At 39.9% G+C, this 20,453-nt stretch overlaps 2 protein-coding genes across 3 annotated transcripts in view; both read right to left on the bottom strand.

The window, feature by feature from the left end:
* Positions 1–5,214, bottom strand: part of pi4kaa (phosphatidylinositol 4-kinase, catalytic, alpha a) — a 43,200-nt gene extending 37,986 nt beyond the window's left edge. Inside the window, exons 1-3 of one of the 2 annotated variants that reach the window (XM_036140646.1) lie at positions 5,032–5,214; positions 261–377; positions 80–173 (exon numbers count right to left, since the gene is read on the bottom strand). In XM_036140646.1, the coding sequence (XP_035996539.1) occupies positions 80–173; positions 261–377; positions 5,032–5,130 (310 nt within the window). In that variant the 5' untranslated portion in view covers positions 5,131–5,214. The remainder of the gene's footprint in view (positions 1–79; positions 174–260; positions 378–5,031) is intronic. The other variant, XM_036140645.1, reaches the window with a different exon arrangement.
* Positions 5,215–5,967: 753 nt separating this feature from the next.
* Positions 5,968–20,453, bottom strand: slc25a1b (slc25a1 solute carrier family 25 member 1b). The gene is made up of 9 exons (XM_012852170.3): positions 20,056–20,453; positions 12,173–12,280; positions 11,356–11,455; positions 10,802–10,940; positions 9,947–10,031; positions 9,639–9,743; positions 9,437–9,552; positions 9,284–9,357; positions 5,968–7,458 (listed from the first exon to the last, which is right to left on the bottom strand). The coding sequence occupies exons 1-9, from the start codon at positions 20,165–20,167 to the stop codon at positions 7,344–7,346; spliced, it is 954 nt and encodes a 317-aa protein (XP_012707624.1). The 5' UTR covers positions 20,168–20,453; the 3' UTR covers positions 5,968–7,343.

The raw sequence follows: 20,453 nt of genomic DNA on the forward strand, positions 1-20,453 counted from the left end.
ACAAAGATTAACGCTTGTTTAAAACCCTCAGATACTGCTTCCACTTCTGATTTGGGCAATCTACCATATTGATACAGACCGCGTCCTTTGCGTTCTGAGCTCTCCTCAATCCACTGAACTTTAGGAAGCCCTTTAAGCAGCCCAAGAAGGTAGGGGACGATAACATCTTTGTGCTGCAACACAAGTAGCGCACAGCTCATTAGTTTTAGCAGGTCGCTGTTAGCATGAGAGCACAGCAATGCTGCAGAAACAGGTTTCACCTGCAGGTTTGACTCCACCAGAAAGATACCAAGAGCAATCACAGCATCCCTCCTCCTCTCATCCAGCTGGAAGACCCCTCTGAAGTCCACAGGGCACATGCAGTGCAGCTTCTGCACCTGTATTGCAACAACACAGGTTAATTATGATGAGCTACAAACATAGTCTGTTTTTCTTACAAGCTTAACGACTTTCTAAAACCTGTTATAGAGTAGGTAACCAAGTCTGCCGCTGACAAGGAGAAAGTTGACTATAACAGCAAATGACACCAGGTAATACTGAAAGTTCCAAAAAAAAGTAAAAAACAAAGCAACTGGACTTGTAACACTGAAGGAAAGATCCTCCTGCAATTGAACTTAATATAGAAATGTGTAATATTTATTGTCAAATACTAAATATTCATTGCCAATGGTGTCCTGCAATTAACAAGTTTACTCTAGATATGGCCTTTCCTGCAGAATGAGTTCAGCTCCATCAGTGTTAATGATTAGGTTGAGATAAATGGCTTTTAGATCCACCCTTTATGCAACTATAGGAGAGATCAGGTGGGTTTTATCTATCAGAGTAACACCAATAGCTCCACTCTGGTTTTATCTGTTTGTTCACTAAAATACACAAGCTGGATTTTTGTTTCACCTCACCTGTAACAGTAATGGTTCAAAATAGGAATAAGGAATTCAGTTTGCTCCAGATCAAAACGGAAAAACATAATTGAAAGGATATCTCTATGCTGCAATTAGCTAAATCCAACAAAGGTAGCAATAACAGCATTAACAAAATGGCTTTATGAGAATATTAGGATGATGTAAATGTTTTAGTCAGAAAGATTACAAATGCTTGTTTGCGAACTTCTAGATGTCTCCTCTAGGGACTAAGTTTTTTTTAAAAACAATTCTCCAAAGGGGATTACCTGTCCAAGTTATGCAACTGATATATTAAAGAATTATTTTTGCTCTTTGACAATGTATGTTTGTTTGTTATGTTTGGGAAAAACTGGTTAGTTTTAAACTAAGAGCAACATATATGCTCGTGTCTGTTATGTTGCTCACATAAAACTAAGAACTACATGTGTTATTTTGCTATAACTTGTTTTAACTTGTGGTGGGAAGGAACCTATGACAATGTGTTGTGGGAAAGACTGATTCCTTATTTTGCTTATATTTACGCTATTATCTGAGTTTGCAATATTATTTTGCTTCACACACTGCTGAGATACTGGGAACGTTTTTTTGTTTTGGAAACGGGACGAACAGCTCAGATGGGAGGGAGAAGTGGCCACTCTTGCTCCCATCTGATACTTTGTTTATTGGTATAAAAAGGAGGGGACCGCCCTCAGTCGTTGAAGTCAGCCGTGGGTTGTATGGACGTCCGGATGCGTGGATTGTGCTCTAACCAGACTGACCGACTTCTCAGTCCTAACCATGGTAAGAGACGGAACAACACGCCTGTTTGAAAGCTTGTCGGCTTTAAGTGCTTGCTACTTTGCGTGTCTGCGAAGTGCTTGCTGTTTTGTGTTGCTGTGTTCTATGGGGAATAATAAATGTATGCCTTATATTCTAACAGAAACAGTGTTTGAGTCCTTATTTGTGTATGCCGACCTCTCCCGATCCTGAAATAAACATTTCATAAAACTGCAACATATTATTATTATTTATGTTGCAGTTAAATAACCTTCAAAACGATAAATTGATGAACTCTGTGAGTAAATATTCTGTCTTCCCACAGACACTCCACCATGGCACTTGAACAGATGGGACAATACCAATGTATTTTCTAGCAGAAGCATTTATACCAATCACTGGTAATATTTTTTAGCGCACTGAATATTGTGTATTCAGACTGCTAAAGACAAGGGCCAGGTATTTTTAATATTTAATCTAAGTTATATACTATACTTTAAGATGCACTTTTTCAATTTAATTTCCTCTATTTCTCCATTCACACAAGCTTCTCTGAGGGTAAAGTTGTTTAAAACATCTTTAGGTAGGTATTATATGATTTTTTTCCTTTTTTTAAATAACCAAGTTGTGTAGGTTTTGGCCAAACAATCTTCCTTCAGAGCACGCAGAGCGTTATCACTGAGCCCCATTGTTAGGCATGTTTTTAACACCCTTTTGACAAATTCATTGAGGAAAATGTTACAATCTGTTGGAATACAGTATAAATGACATTAAAATCAACGTATGCGTTTACGTAATGTACAAGTACATTTTCAGAGTCTCCAACCACAAGCTATATTGTTTTTTTTAGAGGGGAATTATAGATTATACAAGGTTATCAATCTAATGAACACAGAGAGAGGACTCCAGAGGAATCTTTGCGAAACTCCAGATTAGATTGAGAGCATCCGTGAAGAGCATTCTCAAATCCTGCCTATGTTTCTCACACTAATTTAGGTCCTAAAAAGTTAGGTTTTGTTCTTATCTGACCAGCGCACCTTCTTCCACTTGTCCGTTGCGTCCGTTGTTTGTTTTGGCTTTCTTTTAACGATTCAACAAGCTTTCCAATCTTCCATACAAGGGCAGATTTGTGGAGTGCAGCTATTAGATGTGTCCCTTGTCAAACACGCCTGACCCAACGGGCTGAATTACATCCTCGCCGTGCAGTCAAGCTCTACAGAGTCCTGCTAGAGAAGTATTTGATTTAGCTGTGTTGAAACAGAGATGGGCATCTGGAAGTAGCGGCACAGCGGTCCAACAGGACTGGAGATCGACACTTGTACTCCGCGGCTAATTAGGTAGCTTTTGAAGGGAGTAGATTGGACTGGATTTTATTTAGGGATAAAAGAGTGACAGGGGCTGGATACAGACATGAGACTTTTCACATTTCTGCTGTTGTTGTTTTTGCTGGGGGGAAAAACAATTATTTCTCCTTACGTTTACAATTACACGTTAGTTTGTGTGAATCTATCGCATAAGATCTCAGTAAAATACACACAAAAACCCAACAGAAACAATCAATAAATGTAGGGGGGAAATATCATGGGGTTTAAATGCTTAGCGGACATGATGTTGGAACAGTTGGAACAACAATAATAGCATAATATGCAAATTAAAGAATAAAAAAAACTACTTTACCTCAAAAAGCCAACAGAAATTGTATTATTTTGGTAAACATTAGTGACCTAAAGAAGCCAGAACAAATTTATAATAATCACTTTTATTGGTTCTTACTGCCGTGCAGCTTTCTCAGTGAGTCAGACAACGCCTCTCGCTACAACACGCAAAAACCCAGAGAAAATAAAAGCAGAAACAAAACTGATTGATCATTAATGTTGCAAGTTCCACAAACTGGAAGCACCACAAAACAATGTGATATTGTTGTTAAAAACAGTTATTTCAACCAGACCAGGACTTCCCGTTTTAACACTTCCCCATTCTGAAATCTGCTCTAAACAACCTCGGTCTTTAAACTCAACGAATAAACGGGTAAATAAGTAAATGGATGGATGGATGGATGAATAATACATGAATGGATAAATACACGGATGAACAGATACATAGATAGATGGACTGATGGATGGATGAATAAATACACTGATGAATAGATGGATGAATGAATAAATAAATACATGAATGGATGGGTGAATAAATACACGGATGAACAGATATATGGATGGATGGATGGACTGATGGATGGATGGATGGATAAATCCTCGGATGAACAGATAAATGGATGGATGGATGGATGGATAAATACACGGATGAACAGATGGATGGATGAAAAAATAAATATATGAATGGATGGGTGAATAAATATACAGATGAACAGATATATGGATGGATGGACTGATGGACTGATGGATGGATGGATGGATGGATGGATGGATGGATGGATAAATACACTGATGAACAGATAAATGGATGGATGGATGGATGGATGGATAAATACACGGATGAACAGATACATGGATGGATGGAATCTGAAACAGAGCAGTGATCCAAAGAACAAGCAGTATTTCATCAGTGCCGGACACATGGAAGGATGATTAGATGGTTAATAATGATAGTGAAAAAATGAACTGCTGCTTAATCTGGACGACTTCAGATCCAGATATTTAGCTGAACTCCACCAACCACTGAAGTGTGCTCTTCTTGAGCTCGGCTCCTCTGGAGAGTTCTTCCTGTCTATAGGGGGCTTCCTCTTCACCGTGGGCCTCCACCCTGCGCCTGCTCAGGATGGGGAACTACATGGAAGTCAACCTTTCATGCAATCTGAATCTGTATACTTCCTGCTTACTATGATATCCCATCCTGATCCTGAGCAGGGCCAATCAGGTCCTATTCTCTACGTGCCCTAAAATGTCGTGAAACGCTCGATGGTCTTAGACTTGTTTTGGTCCAGAGTTTCTCCTCTCAGGTGGGCTTTAAGGAAAACTTAACCCAGTAAGTTCAGCAGCGCTAACCAAAAACAAAGCCACGCCACAGAGATTGCTCGCAGCACATAAGCGGTGAGAGGAAAGCCAAACACGACAGAAATCCCTCAGAGCTCATTGATCAGTCCCCGTTACATGCCAGCGGTCAGATGACCTGCGGGCTAAAAACAGCTAGCCGACCCGCCCCGCTCCGCGCCGCGCCGCGCCGCGCGCCGCTAATCCTCCAGCCCGCTCCGTTATTAACAAACCTCCGAACTACAGGAGGGAACTTCAAAGCCAGTTCTGACCCCTAATCACACCGGAGCACGTCCGCCACAGAGAGCGGCAAAGTTCAATGTCAAACTGTAGGTAAAGGCTGGTTCGGAGCCGGCCCGGGTCCAGGCTAGCTGCGGCGGTACCTTGTCTAACGGCGCCTGCTGGTGAGCCGCCAGCGACCGGGCCAGAGACAGCACGGTGTTGAAGTAGAAGCCTCTGCACCCTCCTCCGTTCGCAGCCATGTTTCACGGCGGCCCGGACTGCGCTACGCGGACACTAACATCCCTTCCTGTCATTCGGCCAGACGGCTGCAGCAGAGTCAGACAGACGGGACAGAGCTGCCCGGAACTACGGTGGGCGAGAGGGCCAGACGGCGCGAAGCAAGGTCACGCGCAGTGCGGCTGCATCCCAGAGCCGACGGTGCAGCTCAGGAAGACGCTGGGGGGAAAAAAGTCTCATACAGCCAGAACAAAATGTTCCGAAAGTGCTAATGCTGCGTTTCTGAAATTTAACAGATTCAGGGTATGTCCTTTCTCCATCTCACAATAAGCGATGAGCTGCATGTTTATTTAAGGCAATAGACTTAAAAGCTCCATTCATATTAATCAGCTGAAATCCTGTCAGATTTAAGTTCAAAGTCATATTTTATTTTTACCTACATCGTTCCAGTGATTGGGAAGAATATTAACATTTTGGAGTTCCCACCTGACTCTGATCAAGTTTAGGGTGATGGTCCCTCAAAGACTTGGAGCTCATCACCAAACATAAATCATCAGCATACCAGTGTGCGTGCAATAGAAGCTCAACTGTTATAAGAACGCTTTGATTGTTGTAACGTCAACAAAGATTCTTCCACTGATTGTTAAAAATGATACAAAACCAGTATCATCACCTCATGTTCTATTAAAATCTAGATGGTGAAATAAAAACAATTTCTAAACCTGCCAAGAGTGTGACTTTACACAATTCTCTGCATGCCATAAGAAATACTCATTGTCAATGTAATGCAAACAAAATGATAAATGTAAGTGAATAAAGTGTTTGTGCAAAGACGAAGAAAATGACAAAAAACCCAGAGCAAACAGTCTGATCCATGTTTATTTGTGAGCATGCATAGAGGAAATAATGAGACCTAAGGCACAATATGATGTTCTATGGATTGTGAACAAATTCACTGTTATTCTGAACACCCCCAGATACATTTAAATAGCTGTGATGGAAGTCCAGGGTTAAAAGATTAACACGAAACATAAAAAAAATAATAACAATTCACAGTTAACATACTGTGTTGTACACGAAGTCGGCAAAGGAAGTATTAGCACTGCATGTAAACAAGCCAGTTTCACAATTTACAAGCTCTTAGTCCATAACACAGAACTCTGTTATGAGCAGCGGTTGGCACATTAGGTCCTCAGTTGGTGTAAATGGTAAAGGCAATTAGCTTTAGACAGTCAGAAACTAAATATCTGCATTAAAAGCTTGTGGGAATGAGATGAAAGGCACCCGTAGTTGAAACTGAAACACGTTAAAAGCAAAATGTACAATTTCAATAAGTATGAAGGAACATTGATGCCGATGCAGACGGGCTGAGACGCTGTGAAAAGCTTTAGAAATACTTTAGGCACTGCTGCGGGAAATAACAGCAGCGCTTCAAACCGAGCACACTCCTGAACTCTGTAGTGACAAAGCACATCTTCCTCTCTTCCTCAGGCTCAGAATGAACCACACAAATGCAGGCACTTCTTAGGGCATCAAGTAAATAAACAGTAAAAGCTCTTTACAAATTAAAGGCAAACCCTCCTCCTTAAAGGATGTGTGCATCTTAAGCATATTTTCATACGACCATATTGTTAAATTACACCTCTAACACAATCTACATATTTTAACATTCTAGGATTAAGGCATTTAGTTCTCAATTTATTTATCCCCCAGCAGCATATTACATCTGAATGTTCATTATTTTTCGTTGCATTAGGTACCAAACTAATAAAATCTCTTGTTAAAAAAGGGCTTTAAAATGCTATATTTGAGTTTTTTTCTTCTTCAAGTATATATATTTTTTTCTTCTAGTGTTTAAATCACATTATAAGGGGTTGGCTGTTAGTTTTTTTTTTTTTATTAAGTGCACAGAGCAGTAGCTTGGGCCGTGAGTGCTCGTATCTCTTTTAGCAGAGCGGATCTAAATAAATGTATTGCTCGTTTTTCCCTGAGCTTTTAAGCAAGATCGCCCTGTGGGAAATCTTAGGTGGGGGGAAAGAGCAACTGTGAGCACCGGTTTCCTGCAACGCTGCTGCTGTGCTATGGAGAAAAAAAAAAAAAAGTATTTAACCAGCTCGTTGCTTTTTTTTTTTCTGTCTGAAAATACTTGGAGGTAGTCGACATTAGAAGGTAGAAGCCAGGGTTGTTTTAGTTACTCTCAAAGCACTCCAGTTAATGTAGCACCGAGGCGCCCGGTTCAGTCCGTCTTCCACACAATGTTCAAGACCTTGACGACTTCCTCGTAGATGATGAAGACTATGGCAACATCCAGACACACCCGGCCCAGGCGAGGAACGGTACCTTTGTAGAACCTGAACACGTGGAGAGCATGATGTTACTTGGAGATGCCATGAATCAATTCCGATCAGGTTAAAATGTTGATGTGGGACATGTTGGTGTAAAAAGTAGCCAGGAACTACCGCACCCAGATTGCGCAATGAGCTTTTTCAAATTATGTTACGACCTCAGACCCCAATGAATCTTTTTGGTATTTCATTGAATAGACCACACAAATTAGCACAGTGGATGGATAATGGTGGTTGTCACATTTTTCAAAATGAAAAAGCTAAGTATATATATAATATATATATAATTATATAATATATATATATTATACATATATATAATTATAGAAAATATATATATACAATAACACACATATAAATATATAATTATATATTATATATATATAGATATATATATATTACAGCACCTATATATATAATATAGTATACACACATATATATATATATATATATATATATATATATATATATATATACATATATATATATACATATACACACACATATATATATATATACATATATATATACATATATATATACATATATATACACATATATATATATACATATATATACACACATATATATATACATATATATACACACATATATATATATATATATATATATATATATATATATATATATATATATATATATATATATATATATATATAGATATATAGATATAGACATACATATATATATATACATATATATATATACACACCAGAGAGCGGAGACGAGAGACACACCAGAGAGAGATAGAAGAGAGACACACACAGGAGAGAGATTGAGATGGAGAGAGAGAGAGACACAGAGAGAGAGAAGAGAGAGAGAGAGACAGAGAGAGAGAGAAAACAAAGAGGTGAGAGAAGAGAGAGGAGAGAGAGAGAGAGGAGACGAGAGAGATCAGACACAGAGAGAAGAGAGAGAGAGAGAGAGAGAGACAGATCATATATATGATACACATAGATATACATACACATACACATATATATATATATATATATATATATATATATATATATACATACACATATATATATATACATACACACATATATATATATATATATATATATATATATACACTCTGTTTTTCAGCCCCCCTTTACTGTGGTACCCTTACATGAAATCCATCCCAAACAACTGCCTTCACCAGCCACCTAACTATTGAACAGAGTCCATCTGTGTGTAATTCAACCATAAATCCACCTGAACTGTTTCTGGCCTCTGGGGTTAATTACAGAACATCAGTGACCAAACAGCATCCTGAAGACCAAGGAGGAAGACCTGGTGTGCATCTCCAGCTGGATGGGTCTCCCCTCCATCACAGAGACACACAGGACAAAACAACCATGCAGGCACAGACTCACTCCCAGGGATAATTCAGAGAAACCAGTTAAAATCGCTCCACTCAGATGGGAATTTGTGGTTAACTGTGAAAAACATGCATCAATTAATTTTCACTTAACAACTACGCACAACTTGGTCTATGACACTAATTCCCCCCAAAAAATACATTGAAGTTTGTGGTGTATATAATGTAATACAAGAAAGGAGAGGGTGGTAACACATTTGCAAGGTTTCAACATTCGGAGCTTAACCATATTGACAGCGAGTGCAACTTTTCTGCTTGAAGCTTTGGTATTTGACGTGTAGCATTTTTAGTTCATTAAGGTGCTTAAGCAGCATCTAATTTTGTGTTTCAGACATATTTCCTATATTACCAATGTTTCAGCAAAACAAGCAAATGAGAGACCAAGGAGAGAAACCTTCAGATCATGGTTTTTAACCTCACTGTAGTCCATCAACTTGTACTTACGCCTTTGGTCCTTCATATTTCATGATTTTAACTGCACAGTCAACGGTGCTTTTGTACTTGTGGGCTTCGAGTCCCTGTTGAAAAAACGCAAACGTCACAAAGAGTGCTACTGGTGGAGTTAAGAGACGACTCATAAGGGTCCAGGGAGCTAACCTGCATCCTGGTCTTAATCACATCCAGCGGAGTGTTTCCAAAGACACTGGCAGCGCCAGCAAAAGCTCCAAACAGCCCAGTTATCAATGGGTTGATGGCTTTGTTGGGGTTGTCACCTTAAAGTGGGAAAAGAAGTGGCCTTGTTTTGAAAGAGCTGCATCCATTAGATGTGTTTTATTACTGCAGAGCTTTGCTTTCGTACCTTTGTACCAGTTTCTCAGCGAGGTCATGACATAGAAGCGGATGGCCTGATTGGAGCCCTGTTTTAGCACGGTGGCAGTCAGCCCCTGGTAGGTTCCCTTTAGTCCTGAAGATGCATTACACACACAAACAAAAAACACTTCAGCATCTCATTTATTAACAAAGTAGAAGGAAGGTGGAATCTGTTAAATAATATATAAGAATCGGAGAGGAAAGCTGAACTGCTAAATGAGTCATTTCCAGTGTGACAGAATCTTTATGGTGGGGAACCAGCAGAGGGCAGTATAACGTAAACAAAACATTCCTTACCCTGAGTTCTTATAATCTCCCTGACCCCATGAAAAAATCCTTTATACTTTGGGTTAGCTGATGTCTGATCATGGATGAATTTCACCTAAAAAAGAGGCAGAAACACAGAAGCTAAAATGACATGAGCAAAATGATACCACATCAAGGCTGCAATGCACCTGAGGTGTTCCTTAGATCCACCAAACGGTAGTATTCAGGTTAAAAACACATTTAAGCACTAATTTTCATTTGTAGTCACTTTTTACTTGCTAGTTCTGCAGCTCCAGCAAGGTAAAATTAAAAACTTTAGTTTTCCTCCAAGGACTGATGTTCTTAAAAATGGTCAATTATCATAAAACAAGCATAGCATGAAGAGCCATGCACCACTTATTGTTCTTTTATTACATCCCCCTGCTTTTCTGCAGCCTTCAAAGAAATGTACACTGCCTTGAAAAAAATTATTCTTGTCCTACTTTGTCACGTTACATCGACCAACTTCAATGCATTTGATAGGATTTTCAAAGCTTGGGATACTGGTTTATAATCCTGCGTTAAACCTCTCCACAACTTTCTTCTTGACCCCTCTTCACAGAACAGATGGCTTTATTTATTAAAGGATATGAGGCTGAATTTACATATGTCCGATATTATAGTTTTGAAACTTTATCCCCATGCTTCCATGTCACAATCACGCATCACTTTCTGTCGCCCTATCACATGACATCCCAAAAAAATACAAAGAGGTTTGCGGTTGTAAGGCGACAAAATGTGGACCTGGTCAGGGCGTGTGAATAAATCTGCAAGGCCCAAACACGAACGACTCAAACAAACAGAACAAGACATTGTTTGAAGTAGTTTGTAACTTTCTAGTTGTACCTTGACGGTCTCCATCGGACAGACTACAAACACAGCCTCCGCGACGCCGGCTCCAAGGCCGCAGACGAATCCTCGCTTGCTGTCTAGTTTCCCGCTCTCATCTCGCATTTTATTACTGAGGAACTCGAACACCCCAAATCTGCCGAGGGGACAGAAACATAAAGAAAGTCGCTGACGCCACAGAGAAAAACACACGATTTATAGCAGGACGTTTTGGTTCATCTTGTCCAATAAAAAGGAATGTCTGTTTATTTAGTGCAAGCTTACAATGTAATGCCTCTCTTTTTTTTCAATACAATCAAACAACATGGCTTTGTGAAAAACTGCCAGAACCTTAAAAAAAAACCAAAATTAACTAAACTTAGTTATTTCTGATAACTAAATTTAGTTATTTTTGAATAACCGGCGTGTTTTATGTGGCTCAACCGTAGAGTTGAGCCACATAAAACAGTCTTTATAATTCCACAACTTCATTGTAAATAAATAAAGGCACTTTTCACTTCTCTCCACATCAGACGAGGCCTTGCGTGTGTTGAGCAGTGTGGCTGCAGTACCTGACGGCTGCTTTGGGTATGGAGCCATACAGCAGCGAGCTCAGGCCTCGGTAGAGCCCCTTCACCCCATGGCTGTTCACCGTCTGCTTCACGCAGTCCACTGTTCAGAGGCAGAAAAGGCACGAGACACGAAGGAATGGACAGAAGTCAGTGTATAAAAGCTTGACATGATTCCTGAATAGGTTCAAAACGTTAAGAGAAAAGCCGCTCCGGGGTGAGATTTGGGTTGCCTTAGTGTGCCAGAGTTGAAAAGTCAAAGACTGCCTTCTTGCGTATAAGGACTTGTGTTTGCTTGTGTTTTAACCTGCGATAACAGGGTTATCGCAGGTTAAATACAGATAGGGCATGAATAGATTTTCAGGAGGAGCAGTTTTCACTTTAAACATTAAGTCCATTTCTAGATTCTTATATTCAAATAACTAATTTGATAGTGAAAGTTGCCCCAAATGATGGAATACACTTCAATTACAACATTCACCAGGGTGTAATGATTAGTAAAGCAACTTTTTTTCTTTTATCTGTGTTGGGCAACACTTTAGATTCACTGGATTCACTGGATTAGATCCACTAAGCGGACCTTTACCCATTCAGGTTCAAATGAATAGAGATACCCACATTAACATTTTGTAAAATGTGTCCTAGCAGGTTTTATCTCAACTACATGCTTTTCCTGCCATGTTTTGGGCATGACTTTGAGGACGGCTAACCTCCAGATTCTTAAACTTGCCCCCAAATCAACTGGTGGACGGCTTGACAATCGGAGCCGAATACCGCTTAAGTCCCACTGGGTGACACTGGGAGGCTCCTAAAGACTCACCAATTCCTCTGTATTTAGGAGGGTTGGCTTTCTCGTCGAGCTGCAGCTGTGTCTTTACATACTCTGTTGGGAAGGTGATGCAGATCTCAATGCCTCCTGCTATCCCACCTGAGTGAACAGAAGAAAAAAAACATCTCCGTCAAGATGGCTTCCTCTGGAGAAACCAGGAGGAAGAATCAGCACACAGGAGGAAAACAAGAGCTCTTTAAACTTATTTTAAAGACTTTAACGTTTTTTTTAAGCAATACACAATATAGATCAAAGTATTTTATGAAACCAAAAGCAAAAATATATTTTAAAAAGTGAAGTCTTCAACATCATTGCTGATCACAGTCCCTGGTTGCTGCCTTTATCGCTTTAAATGTGTTGCAGACCCTTGGCCTCCAACATAATTACTTTATGTCAGAAAAAGATTTGGTGTGTGTGTATTATCAGCAACCCAATGATCCTAGCTGAGGGATTACAAACATACTAGTAGGCCTTATATTGTTTTCTCTTTTTGAACCATACCTAAAACCCACAAACCCACTAATTCAAAGAAATAGTTGCTGATAATCTGCTCATATATTTGTGATTTTGATGGGCCCTCAGGCTGATGTCACAGCACTACAGTCACCAGCTTTCCCTTACAGACAGATCTTTTCAGCTTTTGGTAGCCTACCCTGCTAAAGCACTCATACATTACATTTCTACAACAAACATCAACGTAATTTAACTGAATACTGTGTGATAGACCATATGTGATGTATAGCATATAATAGTGCTTAATTGTGAAGTAGATAGAGAATACTACATAAAAAAAATTCTAAAATATATGCCATCCATTTGTATTCAACCCCTTTCCTCTGATACCCCAAAATAAGATCTAATCCAACTAGGTAACTTCAGAGGTCAGTTTTACAAAGTCCGATCCAGTCAGATTGTGAAAACGGTGTATCATTTTTATTCCACCTTAAATGTACACACCAAGTTTGTACATCACCTTACAAAATGTGAAAAAGGGTTCAAGGAGTGCAAATACCTTTCAAGGATCGTACGGTCATCACACAGAAAACATTTAAACATAAAGAGGGTGCTGTTTTTGTCACACAAAATATAACACAAACATGCTTCACACAAGAAAACTCACTGCACAAGATGCAAGGAATTTGGACAGATAAAGTAAATAAAATCAAATGTACTTTGGGTAAAGCAGAATAGAACAAAAGCTCTGAATGAAGTCTGTGTTGGACTGTCAAGGCCTCCCGTACAGCGAGCAGAGCAGTTCCACCTTAAATTCCTGGCTCTCACACATCTGCTGTTGAACAGCAAACAGGGTGCCTGCAGCTGATTGGCTGGGCTGATCTCTGTGTGATTGTGCTTTCAGATACTCCCCTTGGCCCCACTCCTAGCCAAGGGGGCGTGTAACCTCCAGATCAGCACTGTACACCACACATTAGTGAGCAACCACAGCAGTTCCTGGGTCTGAGTGGACACGTTCTTCTAATGCAAACAGAGGCGTATTGTATGCTTAAAGTGCAGGAAATCAAACTTTAAACACGGTAGAAGGCGTAAACTGATAAAATGGAGGAAAGAACCTTAAAAAAAACCTGCAGCTGAATCTGTGACAAGGAAAAGACTCTTTCACAGAACTCCCCTTGCTTTACCTTGAACTTATCCTTATATATATATATATATATATATATATAAAAAAAAGAGTGGAGCATGTTGATGCTCTTAACATGCATTTCCAAAAAGTCATGCAGTGAAATTCTGCACACCAGTGGTTCAAGCCAACACTCACGCAATCCAGACGGGAGTTTTGTGCAAAAGCAATCACAAGAAAACAGGTTTCCCAAACCATGGTTTACACAAATCTTTCAAGTGTTTAATGGATGCCAGTTCTGAGTGCCAACAGTGCTGGTTATGACACACCCAGGCAGTGGGTTGTTTAGTTACAGACTGGTTCTAACGCTCAAACTACAAATTAAGCCAGGATCAAGACCACAGTGCAAAACACAATCATCAACAGACAAGACTCAGAGCAGTACCTGCAGTGGTCCGCATATTCAAGCTGGGGGAAAGACAAAGAACCAGTTTATCGAGTTCAAATGTGCATGTAGTCCGTCAATTTAGGATGAAAGTTAACAAAGCAGATTGTAAGGCTTTGGCTAGATTCTGTTCCAGAGGGAATATATCTAAACAGTAAAAATCTATAATTACCTGCACTTTCTCTACTGCAATAATCATGATATTTAATCTCATGCTCTGCTATGCAGACGCTCTGTCTCTGCCGATGAAGATGAGCTCATCTCAGAATGCTGAATATTTGGAGTGGCTCCTACTGTAGGCAGCCTGACCTAATTTTCTGATTAATTCAGCAACAAATAATAATTTGGCTTCAGAGCATATGTATAGAGCATTTTGCTTGTCACCCAAGACGGTCACACAATCACTAAGGTTAGAAAAAGGAAAATAATGGTGACTTCATGGGTAAGGTAACTTCTATATCCTGGTGCACTAGCACACATTTTACACCCTTCATCTTAATTTATACCATATATGTATAACAAGGGCTCATCATAAACAATAATATACATAGTTCATAGACATAACAGGACATCATGTTTCACAATATGCACCACATTTTTTGGTTTAGCCCTACTTTTTAGCTACACCAACCTACATGGCTAGATTTGAGTCAGTGTGACAGCACCTTAGGATTTTAACATTTTGAAATCAAAGACTAATGCCTAATCTATACCTTCTCATCTGCTCTGTGAGGTTTAAACGGTTCAAGAACATGGACTCAGAGACACTTTTAAAGGGACAACTCAAAGCTAATTACAAGCTGAATTCGCATCCCTTTGCGAATGACATTTGAAACAACCGCCTAAACTATGCATCAAGCTGGTTTTCATCCTGCAAGCATGAAAATCATAAATTCAGAAGTAGAACATTTTAACAAAAATCCTGTCAACATGAGTTGGTCACATATGTCAGCTTGACATTTAGAATGAAGTATTTTTCTCCCATCAATTGATTCTTTAGGTATGAAAAATGTGACTGAACAGGCTGTTGATTGTTTGAAGTCCTACACCAGAGTTACATCCCTACGTATTTACATACTGTCCATAGGTGTGCTTTCTGGGATCTAAACTAGCCTCTGGGGGATTCCAGCAGTGCTGGCAATCCCTTAGCAGACGTAGTTTATTCAAGTGTACTACAAGTATACTTATTTCATGCTTAAAATGAGGCAGTGCACTTAAATCTTACTTATTATAAACTATATTTCATGCACTTAACAATAGTATAGTAAAGTATACTTGACTTATACTCAAAAGTATAAACAGAAGTCTAAGACTAGGTACATCAATGTTAAGATTTAAGCTTATACTTATACTTAAGTATGTTTAATAAATTAACTACAGGTATACTAATCCAAATAAAGGGTTAAAAATAAAACAACTGGAAAGTTGAAAACTTACTAAAGTTTTCAACTTCGCATCTTTCATAGTCACCACAAAATCTCAAAACGTTGGTCTATTTAAATAGAAATATACCCATAGATGGAAATTTAATTGTCTATTGTCACTTTGTCCTCTAGAAGACATTTCTGGGCAGCACTTTTAAACCAGAGGGTGTGCAGCAAACCAGCCTATGGTGAGCAACTTAGAGGGAAAAAAAGTGTTTCACCAGCATCTAGAAAACGCTGTCACAAGTGCAGGAAGCAGGCTTTAAGTAACATGTGATTTTATTTTTGCAACTGCAGAGTCCACAGTGAACGATAATATCATATCTAAAGAAAACTGAATAAAATGAAGCAACATTTGCAGATTATCGTGCCTCTTTTGTGTTATATAAATACTATCTCCGGCATAAGCACCTGTACATGTTATGCCATGGCGTTGTGTGAGCCCTCCACTGTCTCAGAGCCACCGCTTGTGCCTATCCCCTTCGATTCTGACCTGTCCTCGTGTGTTACTCTTACCACTCTGTCCTGAGGACAGTTTCAATGCAATCTGTTTGTAACATCAGTGCAAAAAAAAAAAAAAAAAAAAAACTAAGCCTCTGAACTGAGCCTGGGGCAGACGTGTTGTAATCTGTGATGTGAGCGCAGGCGGAGGGAGCAAAGTGCTTTGTCATCGTGGCTAGTGACTGTGAGCGCAGAGGCCCAAGCCTCAAAGCAAACTCTATGAGGGCAGAGGTTAGTAAACACCAGCTGAACCATTTAGAGCCACGTGCTCTAAAATGATGGGCAATGACTGTGGTTTTCACTTTAACTTCAAAGTTTCAAACATGATCAGTGGTCCTTATTATCGCGGTCTCTGTGTTAACGGTGTTGATGATGCAATGTTGCCGATAGGGATTGCTCTCCAGTACATGCTGATCTGCGTGGAGCCCAACTGTCTGTCACTGACTGACTAGAGAGACAGGCAAGCAAAAGAGTCTGTGCTAAAGTCTAAGGTACGAGTCCCGTTTTAGGACAAAATGTCTAAGCTGTCCAGAAAAGAGAAGACAAATGTCCTGAAGTCTTCTCTGATCATTTCTATCACTGAAAAAAAATCCTCTTCTTCCATAACTAATCCTGCTTTTACGCTATCATTTAGTATGAGTGACAGAGGTCTTTGGGGGGAAATAAAATCATAAATAGGCCTAAACAAGAAAAAAAGATGAATGTTGTTGGGTTTTTACCAAACAGTATATATAATAAAGACTCTAGCTTTGAATATTCCTGCCTAAATCAACCGATCCATACCCAGGTAGGTCTGGAGATCTTTCTCTTCCCCGTTAATTCCAACAAGGTCCTCTGAAAGGACATCCTGTAGCTGTGCATATAGGCACAGGCTGGTCACCGCTTCACCGCACAGTTGAAACCAGATATTACATACACCGTATTAAAAATACGTAATCTTATTTCCCTCACTGTCTGACATGAGCACAGGCTAAACCTTTACTGTTTAAGGAAATTATTTAGATTTAGTGAATCCCAACATAATGACTATATATATATATGTTCTTGCTTTCAACAAATGCAGACATTCACATAGATGTCCTCGGTATTCGGTCAAATGACCTTTTAAACTGTATGACTTGGGTCAAAACGTTTTACATATCCTAACACAATAGTTTGCTGGAATTTCGGCCCATCCCTCTTGAGGGATCTGGTGGAACTGGGTCGGGTTTGTAGACCGTCTTACCCACGCAAACTTCCTCAGCTCTGCTCACAAATTTTCTCTGGCACTGTGATTCGGGCTTTGTGATAAACACCGACTTTGTTGTCTTTGAACTTTCAATTCAATTCAATTCAATTTTATTAATATAGCGCCAATTCATGAAACGTGATCTCAAGGCCCTTTTCAAAGTCAGATTCAATCAGATTATACAGATTGGGTCAGATTATATAGACTGGTCAAAACAATGTCCTATCTAAGGAAACCCAGTAGATTGCATCAAGTCTTGACAAGCAGCATTCACTCCTCCTGAAGGAGCGTAGAGCCACAGTGGACAGTCATCTGCATTGTCCATGGCTTTGCAGCAATCCCTCATACTGAGCAAGCATGAAGCGACAGCGGAGAGGAAAACTCCCCATTAACGGGAAGAAAAAGCCTCCAGCAGAACCGGGCTCAGTATGAACGGTCATCTGCCTCGACCGACTGGGGGTTACAGAAGACAGAGCAGAGACACAAAAGCACAGATGGACACATTGATCCAGGAATCTGTTCTACATTAAACCAATTTCTAAGTAATTTAGCGGCATGTTGAGGGTCATCGGGTAATTTGAATACCCACTGGTGCCCGAGCTCTAACTTTGTGACTGAATTCTGGAGTTAATCGACACAAATGAACAATGTCGGCAGAGTCAGTGGCCTATGCCAGCTTGACATTTAAAAATAAGTTTTTTTTTCTCCCAACGGTAGTTAGGTCGATTCATAAAACATAATGGAAAGAGTTGTGGATCCTTTCAAGACCTACATCAGATTTACACACATTTACTTACACACGCTTCATAGATGTGCTTGTGAACTAAATCAGTCTCTGGGCGCAAACTCTAAAAATCTACTGAAGAACACTTAAATAGTGAATATGATTACATCACAGGAGATCTGTGGCGGTTAGACTTTGGTTAAGGTACTGTAGAACGTGTTTAAGGTGTTTCCTAACTGGATGAACTAGTCTTGTGGACGTCCAATGTTTATCTTCTGATATCCTGCCTGATTTCCGTCGCTCACAAAAGGATTGTGTTTGAGGTGCTGCTTAATACATTCACAGGTTTGCCTTCTTCTAACTCAAACGTTGTGAATTCATCTAGCAGAGGCTGGCAATGCCATGACATCACCTGAGCTTTCCCAAAATACCTTAACGGTACAGTAATCTTAGTGTATGTAAACTTCTAAATCTAAAGAAAGTTGGGAAAAAAAATCTAAAATGTATTCTCTCATTAATCTGGCAATCAGCCAATAAAAATAATGTTGGTAACCCTTACTGACCTAAAACGTGAAACCTATAGTCCAATTTCATGTCATATAGTGATGAAAATGTTTCATTTATTCTTAAACATTGCATGTAACTAATCTGGTTTCAACTGCAGATATGTTAAAAAGTTATGGTTTCAAAGCCACTAACAGACAGTTTAAAGTCCCTTGACCGGCCTTTCCCCCCCACCAGTTGCTGCACACTGCCAGTAAGCTGGCTGTAAAACCAGCCATGGCTTGGAAACTATAGGAACCCCAGAGATCTCTTGTTTAAGGTTCTGCTGTTTGCTACAAGAAAAACGTGTTTGTTACACAGCAGACTAGATACCTGAGCACAGAGGCTGGCTTACCAGCTATCAGCGTGCCATTTTCCCCAACGTTAATCTATTAGCACCAAAAGGGGAACCGCTATATAATATTCAGCACAATGAAAACCACTTCTACATTTACAAGGAATTTATTGACTATATTCACTCAAGTCTGTGTACCAAGCTCAAAAGGACAAAAATCATAATTCTTTTGATCGGAATGTTCCATTGTTTTACAAGAAGTAGTATTAGTGGATGCCTTTTCTCTTTAAAATAAAGTTTAACAATTAGAGCATTTTATAGATTTTTGTTAAAGATGTTTGTGCAAGTACACCGTCACCGTGAATACATGGTATTTCAACATAAGAGTATACTGTGAGTGTGCCGACATGTGCACAATCTGTTGTAGTGCAATCGCTTGTCTTTAAAGCTGAATACGGGAACTTCTGCAATGCAGCTGGATTTTATTCTGCTCATAGTTTTTTTGTTTTGTTTTTTAGTTGGTATAATTAAACAATAGAATACTGCACCCAGGATAACAGGTCAAAAACTGGCTCACCATTCTGGGCTCTATTTGATGAATGGTTCGCAGAAATAAACTGGTTAGACTTATGGTGGTCTACACAAAACAGAATCTTGGAGACCAAGATCTGCATTAATGTCATTCATCTTGCCTTGTAAAATAAAGATAGTGTAAATGTTTCTGCATCATCTATAAAACCTGTTTGTGTTTCCAATCCTTGTGATGGGGGAGCGTCTGAGAGCAATTGCTCCTGCAAAGTTTTTTTTTTTTTTTTTTTTTGTTTTTTGCATACTTGTTAGTTTGAGTCTTTTTTCTTAAGCTTCGTGCACTTTGGAGTTATTCTAATGATGGATCAGAAACATAACACGTTTTTCAATAACACTTTAAAAAGAAAACCACTCTTTAAATGATTGCGTTATTACCAAGAATAAGTGGGTTATTACCACCCAACTGTACTTGCTTAGATCTTCACATCCTCAGAAAATAAACAGACAAGGCTCCCCTGGGGAGTGGAAGGGAAACACGCTGCAGATCAAACTTGTAAACAGGTCCCAGACGCCAGCGCTCAGCGCCGCGGTCGCTCCTCCCGTCCCTTACCTGCCAGGATAGCCTTGCCCGGGTGCGTTAGCTTGGCTTTCCCCGCCGGAGCCGCGGCTGCCACAAACTGCGGTCTGTGGAACGGACTCACAAATCTCCTCGGTTCAGACATGCCTGCGGTCCCCTCGGCCTAACTTTCAGCTGCTCCTCTTCTTAAAGCCAAATAGAAATCAACACGCGTAGTTGGCTGCCGCGCGCTCACTCGGCTTTCAAGTCCTCGCGCAGACTGGCTGCTTTGAGCAAGAGCGGCGGCGCAGGCATCCGAGGGCCAGCAGGGCGATGTTGACCATTGGACTGAGAGCATGTCAGGAGTTCATTATGTCTGTGGACTTTTGACAGTCGGTCAACTTCCCTCCGTGGCACCCAGGCTGATAGCACTGAGTCAGATCTCATTTAGG

The sequence above is a fragment of the Fundulus heteroclitus genome, chromosome 8 (assembly GCF_011125445.2).
Source record: "Fundulus heteroclitus isolate FHET01 chromosome 8, MU-UCD_Fhet_4.1, whole genome shotgun sequence".
Classification (NCBI taxonomy): Eukaryota; Metazoa; Chordata; class Actinopteri; order Cyprinodontiformes; family Fundulidae; genus Fundulus; species Fundulus heteroclitus.